Genomic DNA, 17,849 nt, shown 5'->3' on the forward strand with positions numbered 1-17,849 from the left:
CAGTAAAGGAATTCCCAGAAAAGGAATATCAAAATATGGAGTCCTTACAGAATACCTCTATTAAGATATTTTTACATATGCACAAGACTATCTCCTGAAGTCACAGCACTTTCCCTCCACCATTTATTATTATTATTATTATTTTTTAACAGCTGCTGTTCAGTATACTGTCTTTCAATTTTGACTTGTGACAGGGCCTGAACTGCATGCATCTTCCCTGGGGCTGCAAGTCCTGATGACCCATCAGGGAGGCAGAGCTTGCAGGGCCAAACCACTGTTAACTCACTACTTGGTGCTGAGGTCATGTTGATGAAAACATTCACTTATGCCAACTGCTCCAGAACACACTTTCCCACTTTTTACATGCAACTTCCCCACATAAAGAACATATCTTGACTTTCAGGATGCACCATCAAACAAGTATCTCAATATGAAAGAATATTCCTTCCGAGGCCTTCAAAAAAAGTTTGAAATGAATGCATTTGAGGCAACAAGAGTAGGCAATTAAACTTTTATTCATGATCATTTACATATGACTAAAATGTTCACCACAAAATGCAAACTTTCAGTTATCTTGTATTTAGCAATGAAAATAGTAATCTCTTCATAGTAAAGCACCAAGGAGCACATCACAGAACAGTCAGAAACAGATTCCACGCATCAGTTTTTTCCCTCATAATGTACATGACAAAACTGCAGATTTTATAAAAGTCTAAAAGTTCCAAAACAAATTCTAGAGTCACCTGAGTGCTTGGCAGGAACAGTATTATTTAGTAGCAGTTACATTACCTGTAGTGGGATTTACATAGCACTTTTTTTCTGCCTTTCTTGGGAAAACAAAAAAAAAGATACTTTTCACAAAGCTGAGACAGACATAACTGGGCCAAATGTTGGGTTTTGTATTTTGCCTGTAGTTTTCAATGGGAGCCAAACAGAGCAGTTGCTAGTATCTACAAAAACTATAAGAGCGGATGTCAACAAGAAAGGAAAGGGGGGAAATAAACAAACAAATCCGTTCACTATAGCCTGATCAGTAGGGCACAACTGCTTAGAGACACCTAGACCCACTACTCCACTCAGCTTTTTCCATTATATTTAATTAGCATTTCATTCAAACACACTACATTTAAGAAGACAACATGATTTTCTGAGTTGCCTACATGGACAGATTCATGTACACACTTTGGGTAGTCATTTAAAGCTGTAAAATTTATATGTAAAGAGAGTCCTATGGACTCCATTACAGATCAAAGAAAAATAACCAGAATCAGCGTTACATACAAAACAATATTCTAACACAGAAACCAATACAGTTATCAAGTAATTCATTAGGGAATAAAATTGTTATACAAAAAGAGAAATGGTGCCTTTTTATCACTTCAGAACAGCAAATAAGAAGGCAACATTAAGAAAAGTGCACAGCAGAATAGAATTGTTCAGTTTTCAGAAAAAGTTGAATTTTTCTTCAGACATCAGGCTTTTTGTCTGGAAACATATTGGGTTAAGATTGCTTATATCTAGATCAGTCTCTTCTTGCATTAGTTCTCAGCAAGGCGCTTAGTCTGATATGTAGGAACGATACATCATGGCCACGATGATTGCTGCTATTGCTGGGATCACCCAGTTGGACCACGAACTAAAAAGAAGTTTTTGAAACAGCAGTTTAGGAAGTAATAACCAGCAAGTTAAAAAACAAAACAACAACAACAAAAAACCCACAGCACCAAGTCACTGCTTAAAGATGACCTCCTTCCTCATCCCAACAAATACATGAAAGATCAACCCACAGAATACCTAGGCTGGCCAGTAATACTCTAGCCAAGTAATAAAGAAGCTTGTACTGTTAAGGTTTTGGACTACAGTTTACAAGAAGTTTGCTTACTAGAGAAGTAGGATTCCAGACACGTTTAAAATCATGGTATGCTGCCCAGGCCCAGAATATCATTCATTCAAAAGCCATTTAAGCAGCAGCATCACATGATACTTTCAAGCACCCAAGCTCCCCACTCAGAGGGGCATGGAACAGTCAGCAGGATATAAATTCATAAAGTTTGATTCAGTGGTGTTCCAAAGTGTTTTTTCTCTCCTCCCAATTATGACACAGATTTTCCTTCTTACAGACACAATCCTTCGATTTCCCTTAGATGCAATAGTTGTAGTAAGCCTTAAAAGTGAGGACTACATGTCAGTGAACAAGTCAGCAAGAGCACCAGGTGCCTGCTGTTCACCCAATAGTCTCCCGAAAGGAAGGCTTGTGCAACATAAACCATTTGGTAGATATCGATACATATTGATGTGGGAAAAAAAAGTATCTGGACAGTAAGCTAAAATGCTTCTAAGGTGGTAGAGTTACCAACTTGGTCTTTATATAGAACAGAAATTTTCCTGTACCATCCTCTGACAACTAAGCTTCCAGCAGACAGAAGCTATTCAGCTTTCCAGACTTCAGAAACATAATCATAAGGAACTTCAAGTTTGACATCAGGTGCCATACTATACCTGGACTGAGACTGAACCGTCGTAATAAGAGTTTCCTGGAAAGCAAAGCATAATAAGATATTTACAGCAGGCAGACATCCCTCTCCATCTTAACTAGCTCCTCAATTTCTCAAAACTCATTAAGTAGGACTAGTTTAAAAACAGCTAGGCATTGCATCTGGAAAGCATTTTCTCAGATTTCCTATAACAGACTGTTTTATTAGAAGGCAGGTATCAGCAGCTTCTGTAATCAACATTGCACCAAAAGTTATTAAAATAAATATAATCACAAAGAATTTTGCTGCAAGTTTTCCCATGAAGCTGTCTTAAACCTCAGGTTACATTTGAAATTTTTAGTCACCTAAAAGATCCCTTATTTGCCTAAAACCTATTTGAAAATACTTTGAATTAATACATGTGTTTATTATATGTAACCTGCGTGAAGAAAGCTATTCATTTACATCCACAGGTTTATTAAACTCAGGGTTTTTTTAGTGTGGTGTTTCACATTGCATAAGAATCAGTCAAATTATTATAGCTGTTTCCAATATTGATTTGGAGTTTTAGTTCAGCTTCCACAGAAAAAGAAGCACTACAAGATCAAATCCCAGTCGGGTACATATATGTAATTTATATGAAGACTTATTAATTGGAATACTACTAATTGCACAGGGCCCTAAGTGCATTTAAAAGATCCAAGCATTAAAACCATCACTGAAAAATGAATCACTCCAGTATCAGAATATTTGCAATTCATTTAAAAAAGCAAAAGATTCCTAACATCCTCTCATAGGTTTAAACAGGCTATGTTTTCAAGCACATAGATTATCATAGGTTTACACATGACAACTACCCTTTTTAAAAGAAAAAGACTCAGTGATTATGCCTATATTGGTTCTGAGAACACCTCCATAAAAACTAATCCCAAAGCCAAACAGCATGGAAGAGCTGCCCACACCATCAAGGTCAACACCTTCTACAACAGGCTTGTCACCTCCAAATCCAGGGAGTGGTTTCCCCCTACACTAAGACAGTAAGAATACGGCCCAGTTCATTAAAAAATGTCTTTAAACAGTATGACATTGGACATGTACGCTGAAGATACTTTAAATATAGGAGAGAGGACATTTGAAAGCACAGGGCCTTCTGACAGCTCCCAGTGAAGCAGGGCAGAGGGCCTAACCTTGTGTTACCCACCCAGAGCACAGTGCGCACTGAAACTGTCTTATCAGCTACACACACACGTCCTGCTGGAAGAACATGCTCCAGCTTCTCTCTGGAATGATGGAACACACACGCAGTGTAGATAACTATGAACAGTGCTGAAACAATGGAATAAGCCCAACAGGAATTCAGCAAAAAGCAATTTGTATACACCCTAATGCCCAACTGACCATGCTTTGGCCAAGCTAATATTCTAAGTGCTTCAGTTTAGTAAGTTCCTGTGAGCTTTATTAAGCGATTGTATTACTACAAGTTGCACTGGGCAGTCTGCTTCTCAGTTGCATTTATAGCTGCAGCTCTTACAGCTTAAGTGTAAATTGCCCTGAATTTCAAAAATCTGACCAGCGGATGTTAATCTTCGTGGGAAGAAGCTCTGAATTCCAGTTGCCACTCCATTACTTATTTTTATTAGTATACCAGTTCCAGTCCTTAAATAATAATAACATTGATAATGGCTATGGTAAACATTTCAGTATGTATATTTTTTGTTTACTTTCTTTAACTTATTATTGGAAGATCTTACAAAAGTGATTGTTTCTTAAAAGTAACCTCTCAAACAGCAAGAGTAATATCCTATTCCTGCTACACTTCATTTAAAAATAATCTTCAACTACTTCCTAAGTGCACTGCTGTACTGTTAAGCCAGCCCTGAGCAAACACCCTCTACACACACAGCAGCATCAACCGTACAAATTAATCTGTGATGCACTTGCTCCTTTAAGGGACATCTGTATTTTAAGAGTTTGATAGTTGAGTTTCAAGACAATTTTTTTTATGTCTTGAATAGAATAAAGTGCAATACTGCATTGACAGGACACTTAGTAAAATCTACTGAAACAGTCAGGAAACAAACAGTATTTTCATCCTGAAAAGGGTTCACAATTGCTAATTAGCTCATCTATAACACAGCATGCAAATGCCTCTACTTTAATAATATATTGGTAGCACTAGTAGATAAACATCACGTTTTTTTCCCCACAAACACTTAGTTTAATCCATCCTGTCTATAAACTGATGTTTTATTAACAAAGATACTAGAAAATCACTGATTCTAAACTCACCTTCTTGCTATAGTGTAATGCTAACACAATTAGTAACCTCTTGGTTTGCAATGATACAAATTAAAGAAAAACAAACAAAAAAACAAACCACACAAACATCAAAAAACAGCTAACAGGAAGAATAAGTTGAAGCCAGATCAACACATTTAAGAGATTTATGACCTGAAAAATTACACTTAAAATAAAGCTGAATTATTTTTGCCTCGAGGGGGGGGGTTTATCATTTACAGACACTGTCCCTAATGCCTAAAAGAAACAATGTGCCATTTCAAGAAACACACTTACTGCTGGTTTCTGCAGCTTCGCTCTATCATCCTGCAAGAAAGCAAGCAAAAAAAACCCATTTAGACAAAACAAAAAAATATTTGGATAACATTTATCACTTAATTCAGTTTACAATTCTGTTAATGTGTACCTATTTTTACCTAGGAAACAGCTATGGAAAAGAGCGGATGTCAGTGTATGATTTTGAGCTATCATAAACAAGATCACTTCCTTAAATATTTCCCAATATACGATAAATTTAAAGCCTAGTCTCCAAAATATTTCATTATTTCTTGTGCCCATGTTTTTGCATTTCCTTTGTCTCTAAACAGTACACACAACCTTAGCTTATACATTGATTACAATCATATTAGTTTACTCAGCCTACCTGTATTACCGGGCAAAGTCATCTAACTAGTTTTGTTCCAATGTCCAGTACAAAGGTCCCAAACTCTATGTATCTTTCTAAACTCATTAAGTTTTACTTGACATACTCATATTTATTACAAAAAAAGCACCCAACGGTATATAATCTTGACAGTGCTGTGTTTGTACATTAAAGTATCAAGCTGTATGTTTCATATAAAATGAAAACAGGTGTTTATCAAACAAGGAAGAACTGGACTGGTAGCCAGGTTAAGAACAACTTCACTGGCATCAGCTGCCATCTGAGATGACAAGCCTGCAAGGTTACAAGTGTGCATCAGAGCTGAATTATTTCAAACTAGGAGAAGCTACACTAGTAGTGTTTATTAACAGAGGACCTAAGACACATACAAGATCAGGAATCTTACTGTGAAACATGCTACTGAAGACAGTGATACCTACGCCAAATGCTACACAAAATATACACAAAACAGACAGACGTGGAAAAAAGAAGCAGGGATGGGCAACAGAGCAGATGGGCACCGTTAGGGAATAGACTGCCTTAGCACAGCAGCTAAACTATGAGCCTAAACCTCTAACAAGTGGTTTTCAACTATTAAGATGCAGGAGGCCTTAAATAAGGCCTATCTGTAGGAAGTCAAGGCAGCAGCTCTGCAGCTAGAAATAAATCCTTCAAACCTTGAGGCAGCAGAAAGATGCTTGTTGGAAGTACAGGAGATGGTAAGGACAGTATAAAAAAGAGGAAGGGACAGATGATCCAGTGGGAACTGATCATAAACAACCCTGACAACTACAAGGAACACTGATAGAGCTCAAGGTGGGGGGAGCCAGAGAAGAGGAAGACAGAGCATCGAACTATAAGCAAGATGCTTACATAGCCATTTCCTGAATGCACATATCAAGAGCCAGGATTGTACTTTTTAGATGCAGATGGAAACCTGGCATATACATTTACAATGACGAAGGAATGATAGCAGTTGTCAGTAATCACTCTACATACTGATGTAAGAAAAGACATTCTGACATTTCACTTTCAGTCTCATTTCACTATACACTCTCATTATAAAGCTCACAGCATACACCAGAAATGGCATGATTCCATGTTCAATTTATTCAAGAACTAAGATGTAAAATATTTCAAAACAGCAAAGTTTTCAATGTGACCATTTTTATGCTACACTAATCAAATCCTTTCACTGTGGAGGAACCTATGTCCAGGCCAGGTCCACCGATAAACAGCTGCAGAGGTGGCATCCAACCAAACTAGCAGCTCTCCTTTATTTTGAAGTAAATTACCAGAGAAATAACTACACACAAAACCACTATGGTAAACAGTAAGTATTTGTACTCTCACATACTCACCGGATGAAGTTCCCCAATAATAAAGGTTTCTGACAGTGCCCTTGCGTCTGTGGAATGGCCAACATCTTCAAAGTTCTCAGTAGCGTCTCCCCCAGCTTGCTCCCTTAGTACCTCTTCACCACCTGGGTGCTGCAATTTGTAAAAGATTCAAATTTGTTAATGAAAACCATTGCATATGCTGAAAGTGGAATTATTAATTTCTACATTTCTAAAAAAAATAATAATTTTTTAAAATGTACTTGCAAAATCAGCTGCTAGACTTCCTAGAGCAAACATAAGCCTCTCTGAATAACTACAGATTTTTATGTACTGTCTGAAGCAAAAACCAAGGAAACTAAGTCTCTATCAGCAATAGAGCAGTAAGAGGCATCATCCCTAGCAACTAAAGCATTTAGAACAGTGTAGGAATCAGTCAGTCTTTTAATAGCCCAACTATTATATGAAGTTACAGTCCATGTTCTCACTTATGCAGGAAATGTATATTTTTATCCAAACAACATTTTATGCAGCAAAAAGCATAAAAGCCAAAAGCTGTAAGTTGCAGCAAGAACATTCCAAGTAGATACAACAGAAAGCTTTTCACAAGAGTAATCAAGCACTGAAATCAGTTTACAAGGGAGCATGCAGAATCTCCATCCTTTGAGGCTGCTTAGACAAGGCTCTAAAAAAACCTGACCTTCAAGTTAATCCTAGCTGGGGGTTAGACCAGATAACCTCCAAGGGTCCTTTTCAAAATAAATTATTGTATGATTATCTAGTAAGCCAGTTACTTTGAAACTGCTTAAGCACAACTGAAAGTTCATACATGACACTAGAACAGCAATTTGGTTTTAGCAGACTATGGAATCCCAAAACCACACTGCTGATAAAACCCTTGAAATGTTAGAGAAGTCATCTTCCAGTATCTCCTAATACTTCCACCCATCACCATTGCCTTAACCTAAATCCCTGTTCTTCATTGATTTTTATTCTTCCCCAGATGCACTCTTGGGATTGCATTAAGTTCCACAACTCCGTCCATCAAATAAGTCAGTCTGTATGTACTGCAAGACACAGCACATCTTCTAGTTCAGTGAATTTTCTCAGCTTCAAGTTACTCATTTTTATAACAGATAAGTAACACGCCATAAAAACTCACCACTGTACCTTTATATAGGAAACTACCACATAGACCCTAAGAATTATCAGATAAGCAAGCTGAAATCACTATATTACTACCGCCTTGAATTAGGGCAATCACGAAATAAATTCTAACACAGGAAATAAGGCTTTGGAGCCTCAATTCCACTTTTAATGCTTCTGACTACTGGATCTAAAATGATGAAAATAGATTAAAATTCTATTATTTAGGGTCATGTTGCCTGGGGTATAGCTGAACAGCAAGGCTATGCTTAGACACTAGATGAAAGAAATGGCATAAACATTTCTACTAGTCTAGGCCATCCAGGTTAGCATTTCCTCAAATCTACCGTGTTAGCCTCCTATTGATCCCTCTCTTTCAACAAGACTTGTTCATACAGATCAGGAAAATACTACTACTGCCAGTTTCCAACAGTACCAGAACTCCAGAACTTGGACCTCTGTATTAAAGGTATTTATTTTAATAGATTAAGAAAGGTGCTTTAAGAGAAAAAAAACACAAAACAAAACAAAAAAACAAAAACAAAACAAAACAAAAACAAAACAAAAACAAACACCACACACACACAAAAAAAACCAAACCCACAAAACACACACAAACTCAAACCAACCCAACACATTTTTTTAAAGAGCCAAGATACTACAGCTAGAAGAAGAGATCCCTACCATGACTAAGCAAAAACAAGATTAAGCAGCTGATCGCAAGATTAGGCACAGCAGCTGAGCCAAAAAAGGTTAGAAGAGTGCATTACGAGTAAAGCTTATGCAAGCAGATGTGCAAATATGACACGCTCACCAAAATCCTGCCCTTGAATCCATTCTGATAAGTACTTAGGGAAAGGACTGGACAAAAGTTGAGGGATTACTCAAGTTCAGTGCCTTGAAATGCACAAATTTTTCTTTTAGACAGCACCTCTGCTTAAAGACGTAAATTTGCAAACCCTCTGCAAACAACTAGCATGTAATACAAGCAATTAATGAAAAGACATCACCTCCCCTAATGAGAGGGAGAAACTGTAATGTCTCACAAAGGACAAGAAGTGACTTTTCTATCAAAAGCTGAGCATTTTCCATGGTTGGATGAGTTTCTCAAAGTTTGTTTATACAGGGCCTTTGTTCACACTTTGGCATGGTAAACCAAGATCGCGATCAGAATTTCTACTTTAATGAAGAGCCTCTGGACAGACCCTGGGACTGGAAGACCACAAGACAATATACAGATAACGACTCCTAAACCGAAATCCTGCCAGTACAAATAACTAAAGTGTTTTTGCAGGTAAAATTGTGGTTTAAGGGAAATGAAAAAGCTTTTGCTGATAAATTAAGCTAGTCTAGCTCAATCCGAGGACATTCCCAATATAATAACATAGATATTTAAGTTACACGTGTAACATAAATGTGCACAAAGCCAGAAATGGTACGTATCATGGACTAATTCGTAACAGGAGCACATTAGAAAGCTTTATCTAAAAGCAAATAATCAGTTAAATTCACTGCTCTCGCTGGTGTCAGAAGACTGTGATTACTTCATCCTGAACTCCTATCACCTCCCCCTCACTAGCCATGCAACTTCCTCAGTGTCATAGTTCAAGACTCTATTAAAATATAACTATCATAATTCACAATTCCTGCACCCTCCCCCTTCCCATATTGGCAGAATCAAATCTAGGGTCCAGTTTAACTTTCCAGGAGATTAGCAAAGGTCTCCACCACAAGCAGTCTCATAAATTCAAGTTTTGCTTTCTACACTACAGAGAATGAGAAGCAGAAAGGACGAGCAGAGCCAAAGACCCACAAAACCTCTGCTTTATTGTGCAAGACAGACAGAACAATGCCCATTTGTTTTAAGGACACTTTCAGGTAGTTTGAAAAGAGTCCTCCCAATTATCTCCATCATCTCTTGAAGTTACAGGACAGAAATTCTGTACTTACGTAAAATTCTCAGAGGCTAAGGGAGTAGATCTCTTTATGAGAGTGTATTTTTGAAAACCATTATTAGGGTTTTAGATGAAGAGCAAAAGAAATGCCCAGTAGCTGGGCACCCAGTTCCCTGCTTAAAAAACAATTACAGCTTCCAGTATCTTGCACAAAAGACTGCTAAGAATTGCTATTTTTTTGAAGCATTGTCAAATCTTCCTGCAAGGTTCATCAGAGTTTAAGGAAGCGATAACACTGGTTTTGATCCTTAGAGTGCAAGGTTCTGCAATAAAAATCTGCACAATACATTGACAGACAAAACGTGCTAGTACCAGCACCTTTCAATGTAAGTCACTCATTACCTTCCACATGGAAGGTGTTACGCTACTCCTCCACAACATCATCACATACGATGAATATAACTTATCACTATACAGTGGACAGAACATTTTTCATTTCAACAGAGTAAAACAATATTTGTTTTTCTGCACTTTATTTGATCAGAATTGCAGAACAACTTTGTGGTAGCTATCCGTTCTGTTTAGAAAGAGCACTATGAAAGCGCAAGTTCACACCTTATGAAAAATCAATTTTCACTGGCCATTAATATTTTCACTAAATTATGAAACCAACAACAACTGAAGTAACAAAAAAAAAGTCTGTATGAGATGAATATTAAATACAGACCACAGTTAGCTTCCAGAATAAGGAATTTCTCTCAAGTAGAGATGTTCCTATTCTTATTAGCTTCTCTGCCTAGCTTAAAGAATCCAACCAAGTTCCCACAAAAGCAATAGGGCAAACTCTCGCTACAATGGCAAGTGGATCAAGACACTGATCATTTCATTCTTATTTTTATAGGCCCAGGTACTCTTGTTTGGCTCATTAGATTGATATAAAAGCCTGACTAGTGGGATTGCTTTATTAAACTATGGAGAAATACTATCAAGCATTACCAACATACTTAATCCATTAATTGACATTTAACACCTTTCACATATGTAATTACAGATAATTACATAAGATGCTGCTGTGAGTACACATGCATTTCTACCCACTATTTTCTGTTAAATCATGTAGGACTTGAAACTATGAAAAAGCTTCACAATTTTTCTGTCATACAAATCTGACAGCCTTTGAATGAAAAAGATGATATACACGTTTCAGGTCTCAAGAAGAGACTGTCATGCCAAGAGCTTTCAGATACTGCACTCCAAAAGCTGAGGTCTCTGGATTTCCTCTTCTAGAGGATATACTTTAACAATCAAAGAAAATTCAGAGATATATATGCAAGTTATAAAATTTTCCTAGCAACTGCGATATATATATATATATATATACATATACATACACACACAAATATATATATCAGCAATTGTTGGAATCTTCATCTTCAGTAAGCCCTAGGAAAAGGTGTCAAAGTACACAATCCTTTCCTCCTCCAGCACTTGATCTCTATTTCAAATTATCTTTTTCAAGCCTTGTCCTTAGGAAACCAAGCTAATATGGTCCCACTGTGCAGTGCCTCCACTCCCTGTCAGCCTGATCATTTCCAACACATATACACCACCATCCCCAGTCCACTGACTATCTAAGTTCAATTAAGAACGAACCAGCAAGAAGCTAGCTCCAATTTCTCCTCTTCTGTTACATGTAAATGCCTCAGTGTCTGGCAGTATCAAAAGAATTATTGCATCATTTGATAAATTCACCAGGTATCAAAGCCATTCAAAAATGTTTAAAAAAAAAAAAAAAAATGTCCTATGAAATGAACATGACAAGATCCAAGAGCCTTCCTTAGGACTGTAGTGTCTTTCAGAACCATTGTTGAAAATGGTTACCTAATCTCATTTATTTATTATCTCAGAATATGAACCAGAATTTAAGCTCCACAACCAGCCACTGAAAGCTGTGAGGCTAAATTTTGACCCATATCACAGTATCACAGTATGTTTGGGATTGGAAGGGACCTCAAAAGATCATCTAGTCCAATCCCCCTGCTGGAGCAGGAACCCCTAGGTGAGGTCGCACAGGAACATGTCCAGGTGGGTTTTGAATGTCTCCAGAGAAGGAGACTCCACAACCCACCTGGGCAGCCTGTTCCAGTGCTCTGGCACCCTCACTGAGAAGAAGTTTTTTTCTCAAATTTAAGTGGAACCTCTTGTGTTCCAGCTTGATCCCATTACCCCTTGTCCTATCATTGTTTGCCACCGAGAAGAGCCTGGCTCCATCCTCATGGCACTCACCCTTTATGTATTTATAGACACTAATAAGGTCACCCCTCAGTCTCCTCTTCTCCAAACTAAAGAGACCTAGCTCCCTCAGCCTTTCTTCATAAGGGAGGTGCTCCACTCCCTTAATCATCTTCGTTGCCATATGCTGGACCCTCTCCAGCAGTTCCCTGTCCTTCTTGAACTGAGGGACATATTTACCAGAGTGCATCCGACATCCCACAATTGTCCAAGAAACAAATATTTAACTGCTTAAAAACTTAATTCTTTTGATATGCTGCTGAATTAGCAACATTGTTCTGAAAGCTGAAATGAAGAGTAACATGGAGAAATTCATGCATGGTGGTGTCCCCTAATATTTACCAATTTCACCACATACTAAAGAAAGAGGCTGTCAACTTGTTTGTGCTACTACTTAAACCCAAGAGCTCATTAGATCACAGACTTTTGCCAAGTGTGGTTTTTTTTGTTGTGCTGTGTTAGGTTTAGGGTTTTTTTTGGTTGGTTGGTTTTGTTGCATTTTTTTGTTTTGTTTTGTTTGTTTGGATTTTCTTGTTCTGTTTTTGTAGTTTGTTTGGTGGTTTGTTTTTTTTTGGGAGGGGGGCCCCTTCCCAGTCTGAAAGCACTCACATAGTTATGTATCAACCAAAACTGATCAAGTTTCCAAGAACAGCTACTTCAGTTTCTTAGGCTGCATGATAAACTGCATTGTCCTCTAGGGCTTCTGTAATTAAATTACCCTTGCCTGAATAACAAAAAAAACCATTAACTTTCAAAGCATTTACAACAACAAAATTCAAGACGGGATTACAGAACTAGAGAGGCTTGAATTCTGTCATGTCACTACCAATCTGAACTGTAGTCTCAAAAGCAATTAATAAAAATCTGTAATCACACTTTTTGATTGGATGATAGATCTCTGCAGATAATAGGGGTGAGGGAAAAAACTCAAAATATCACTAATAAAACCTAGCTACACTTAATACTAACAAAAATGGCTCAGTAGTTGCATTTATCATAGAATGTCCTGAGTTGGAAGGGACCCACAAGGATCATCAAGTCCAACTCCTGTCCCAGCAGGTGACAACACCACAGTTCACACCATGTGTCTGAGGGTGTTGTCCAGTCTCTTCTTGAACACTGTCAGGCTTGGGGCCGTGACACCTCCCTGCGGAGCCTGTTCCAGTGCTCCACCACCCTCTGGGGGAAGAACCTCTTCCTGAGGTCCAACCTAAACTTCCGCTGGCACATCTTCCTGACATTCCCTCAGGTTCTGTCATTGGTCACTAAAGAGAAGAATTCAGTGCCTACTCTTTCTACTCCCCTTGTGCAGAAGCTGTAGACTGCAATGAGGTCTCCACAGCAGAATGTTTTGGTTCACTAACTAAAAAGCTTCTTTGTTAACCATGACTATCAATGATTACATCACATGTTCACTACCAGCAAGTGTCCAGCAAAGTCCAGCTGGAGGCCTGTAAGCAGAGTGCCTCAAGGGTCAGTACTGGGGCCGGTATTATTCAACAGATTCATCAATGATTCGGATGAGGGAATAGAGTGTACTATCAGCAAGTTTGCTGATGACACCAAGCTGGGAGGAGTGGCTGACACACCAGAAGGCTGTGCTGCCATCCAACGAGACCTGGACAGGCTGGAGAGTTGGGCAGGGAAAAATTTAATGAAATATAACAGGGGACAGTGTAGAGTCTTGCATCTGGGCAGGAACAACTTCAGGTTCCAGTAAAAGTTGGGGAATGACCTGATAGAGAGCAGCATAGTTAGAAAGGGACCTGGGGGTCCTGGTGAACAGCAGGATGACCATGAGCCAGCACTGTGCCCTTGTGGCCAGGAAGGCCAATGGCATCTTGGGGTGTATTAGAAGGGGAGTGGTTAGTAGGTCGAGAGAGGTCCTCCTTCCCCTCTACTCCGCCCTAGTGAGACCCCATCTGGAATATTGTGTCCAGCTCTGGGCCCCTCAGTTCAAGAAGGACAGGGAACTGCTGGAGAGAGTCCAGCGCAGGGCAACGAAGATGATCAAGGGAGTGGAACATCTCCCTTATAAGGAAAGGCTGAGGGAGCTGGGGCTCTTTAGCTTGGAGAAGAAGAGACTGAGGGGTGACCTTATTAATGTTTACAAATATAAAAAGGGTGAGCGTCATGAGGATGGAGCCAGGCTCTTCTCGGTGACAACCAACGGCAGGACAAGGGGTAATGGGTTCAAACTGGAACACAAAAGGTTTCACTTAAATTTGAGAAGAAACTTCTTCACAGTGAGGGTATCAAAACACTGGAACAGGCTGCCCAGGGCGGTTGTGGAGTCTCCTACTCTGGAGACATTCAAAACCCGCCTGGACACCTTCCTGTGTAACATCATCTAGGTGTTCCTGCTCTGGCAGGGGGATTGGACTAGATGATCTTTTGAGGTCCCTTCCAATCCCTAACATTCTGTGATTCTGTGAAGTGACCGAGAACATCAACTGTTAAGTGGGAGAAAAACAAACAAACAAAAACCAAACAACAACAAAAAAAACCACAACAAAAAAACCCACAAAACAAACAAACAAAAGGTGCTCAACTTGACCGCTGTATTCTACTAGAGTTTGAACGTTTGCAGCTTCGCAGACCGGCGTCGCACACCGCCGCAGAGGGCGTTAGACAGCAGCGAGAGAACAAAGCCTCCGGAGAACTTCGGTTTCTACAAGAGCAGAAAGTTTAAAGGCCGGGGAAGGCAGACAAGCAGCTCTCAGCAGCGGATCACACGCCAGCGGGGGCCGGCACACACGGGTTTTCCCAGCCGGACAGGCGCCCGCTGCCCCGCGGGTGATGCCGGAGCCCATCCCCGCCGTTAGAGCCACGACCCCGCCTCCAACAGCCCCTACAGCCGAGTCCCGGGGCCGCCCTACGGCCGTTTCTCCAGAGCAATACGGCGGCAGGCCGAGGGCGCCACCCCGCTGTGCCGCTCCCCTCCCCGGTCAGCGGGAGGCCGACGAGAACCTGTGCCCCCGCCCCGCTGCACAGCGCGGAGAGAGGGGAAAGCCGGCCGACGAGCCCGCACCGCCCCACGGGGCTCGGGGGATCTGGTACCCGCAGCGCCCCGGCAGCGCGGCGCCAGGCTCCCCGCTCCTCCTTCACCGTCCCCTCCCCGAGCACTCACCTCGTCCAGAAACTTAGTGACATCGTAGATGCGGTGGTGGATGATGATCCAGGTGCTCTGGCTGTTGTTATGCTTCTGCACCTCCTCCAGCCGGTAGTACCGGCCCCGCCACGACTCACCCTCGGCCTCGCTGGAGCCCACCATGTCTCTCACCGCACGACAGTACCGACACTCCCAGCCCGACCGGCTTCGCAAGAGTCTATAACCCGCCGCACACGCCGACTGCAGCCCGCCCGCAAGCCTATCGCCACCAGCCACCGCCCCCTCCGCTCCGCCCGCCCCCCGCCTCCTTGGCGGTTTCTCATTGGCGAGGCGGAACGCCTTTCAAAGAAGGCGTCAGGCTAGTGACCGAGGTGGCTCCGTGGGGGCGGGACTTGTGGGGCGAATCGGCGGCCTCGTTGCTCTGTCCTCTCTCCGCGCTGCGGGCGTAAGCGGTGTCCTCCACGTGACCCGCCGCTGGTCACGTGCCGCGGCGAGGCGTGTTACGGGCGGGCGGTGGCCGCGGGCGCCCCGTGGGCTGTCGCTCCGTGGGCTGTCGCCGGGCTCTGAACCCGCGGCTTTCTGCCACACAGCTTTGCGAAACGTGGTGCTGGGGGAGGTTACCCCAGCGCTCGTCACCTTTGGCAGCGGTTGGCTGCGGTGCGTGCCAGGCCGCCTAGTGACAAGATGACCATTTGTTCTCCGCTCCTTTTTATCCCGGCGGCTGCTGCTGGTTTATCTCCGCAAGAGCGGCGGGAAGTGCGGGCGGGCACCTCCCGTGCCGGCGGGGAGTACTGTGCCTTTCCCTGCCCGCTTTTCCGGCCGGCGGGGGAAGTCTCACACGCCCCGATGTCCCCGAACAGCCCCTGGTGCGGCCCTGCGGGGTCTCCGCAGCGCCGGCGGCCGCGTCGCGCGCGGCCCCGCCCTCTCCCCGCGCGCGGCCGTTGCTCGCGCCGGAGGCGGGAGGCGCGCGACAGTGCCGCAGCCTGCCAGTCCTGTGAGGGAGCGCGGCCGGGCGGGCGTGGGGCCCGTCGCTGCCTGCCGGGGCTGCTGCCTACGGCTCCTCTCAATCTCCCGGCTGGCGCAGGAGCCCCCCGCCCTTCTCTGGGAGCGCTCTGCCGCGGGCCTCGAGCTGGGGCTGCGCTGTGACAGCCTCACCCTCACACCCACCTTGCTGCCGGGCGGGTGAGGGCGCAGGGAGCAGCATCTTACCCTGCGCTTGGTGACGCCCTTTCACCCACTGCCCACCCCTTTTTCCTGCAGTTTTGTTGAAGGTAAAACCTAGTTCCTCTGCTCTGGTCTCAGATGCGTTTGATGGCTTTGTTTGCTTGTTGAGTCAGAATGGGCCTCACTGTCCCATTCAGGGCAGCGCCCTGTGCTGTGCAGCCAATGCTGGATCATGCTCATACACTCCTTGGGCGCCTCAACTTCAATGACCTTGTGTTGTACACGCTTCGGCTTGATAATGTGTTGAGTATTTTTTGTGGAGTTTGTTTACACCATAACCTAAGTGGCATGAAATGTACCCAATGTGACTTGTCAAGACTCCTTTCCTTGAAGCTGGTGCTTAGGTAGGTTTTTTGGTACCTGATGCCTGTGCTGTTCTTTACGCTGTTTCCCTGAAAATAAGACAGGCTCTTATATTTTTGCTCCAAAATTTATTACTTTTTTACATGTATAGCTGCCTGGACACTATTTCAATTGACTTTTTAATTAACTGTATCTAGGGCTTATTTTTGGAGTAGGGCTCATACTTGAAGCATTCTCAAAAATCCTGAAAAATCGTGCTAGCGGTTATTTTCAGGATAGGTCTTATTTTGGGGGAAACAGGGTATCACCATGCGAGACAGCTCCTTACTCCCTCATGGAATGCCACCATGATCTCCAGTTTGTTACAGTCAGCCTAATGGGCAGAGTAGCTGCTGCCCCACACAGCTTGGTGTACTGAGCTTTAATAAGGTCATTACTGAAAATAACAAGTATCACTACAAAGCTCTTGTGTTTTACCTGCCTGTTCTGACACAAAATGAGCAGTAGCCATTCTCTGATGTCCTGTTCAGCTTAGCAGGAGCTTTGTGGTGGTTTCAAGTTCATGTGGTGTGATTATCAGCATTTAAAGATGTAATTTCTCCCACACATGTTAAGTTCTGCTTATATAGCAGGCAGTTGCATTTATTACCTATGATTTATAACTGGAAGATCTATGTTAACTGGTAGTTCCCTCTTTATCCTCTCCCTGAAGGGAGAAGCTCTTTCAAGCACTCTGTCCCTTTAGCTTTTAAGATGACATGCTGAACACAGTGAGTGCTTCCCACAGGGGAGTTGGTCTCAAACAGCAAGCGGATCACTGGAGCGTTGCAGCATGTGTTTTACAACATCTTCACCACAAATATCCCCAGTTGGCAATGTAGGATTCTTTTAAATGTTATGAAAGCTGAGGACTCAGGCTTTCTTTTCTATGTGTGCAAACAGACAAGGTTTTTTTCCCATTTGTTTACAATGGCCCTTTCCCTTAAGCTGCAGCTTTTAGAGTTCTCTGATGAAGAGATAATCTTGACTGGCATTTTTAAAAAATCTGCTTTTCATGCCTGCTAGAAAAAACTTTGAATATGTTTTTCTTAAGGGCAAGAAGCAAGGAAACATATTATTTTATTT

General features: G+C 42.1%; 1 protein-coding gene across 1 annotated transcript; it reads right to left on the bottom strand.

The window, feature by feature from the left end:
- Window positions 1-496: 496 nt before the first annotated feature.
- CYB5A (cytochrome b5 type A) lies at window positions 497-15,458 on the bottom strand. The gene is made up of 5 exons (XM_080339714.1): window positions 15,216-15,458; window positions 6,777-6,905; window positions 5,049-5,078; window positions 2,500-2,534; window positions 497-1,636 (listed from the first exon to the last, which is right to left on the bottom strand). Exons 1-5 carry the CDS (start codon window positions 15,357-15,359, stop codon window positions 1,558-1,560), a joined length of 417 nt encoding a protein of 138 aa, XP_080195840.1. The 5' UTR covers window positions 15,360-15,458; the 3' UTR covers window positions 497-1,557.
- Between the last annotated feature and the right edge of the window lie 2,391 nt (window positions 15,459-17,849).

Source organism: Nesoenas mayeri (assembly GCF_963082525.1).
Source record: "Nesoenas mayeri genome assembly, chromosome: 2".
NCBI lineage: Eukaryota > Metazoa > Chordata > Aves > Columbiformes > Columbidae > Nesoenas > Nesoenas mayeri.

Bases quoted from the DNA above. Each gene is read 5' to 3' on its own strand.
- CYB5A (XM_080339714.1), bottom strand. From the start codon at position 15,359: ATGGTGGGCTCCAGCGAGGCCGAGGGTGAGTCGTGGCGGGGCCGGTAC. The intron at 5,079-6,776 runs GTGAGTATGTGA...GCTTTCTTGCAG, and splicing joins TTATTGGGGAACTTCATCCG to GATGATAGAGCGAAGCTGCA. The intron at 2,535-5,048 runs GTAAGTGTGTTT...TTTGCTTTCCAG, and splicing joins CGAAGCTGCAGAAACCAGCA to GAAACTCTTATTACGACGGT.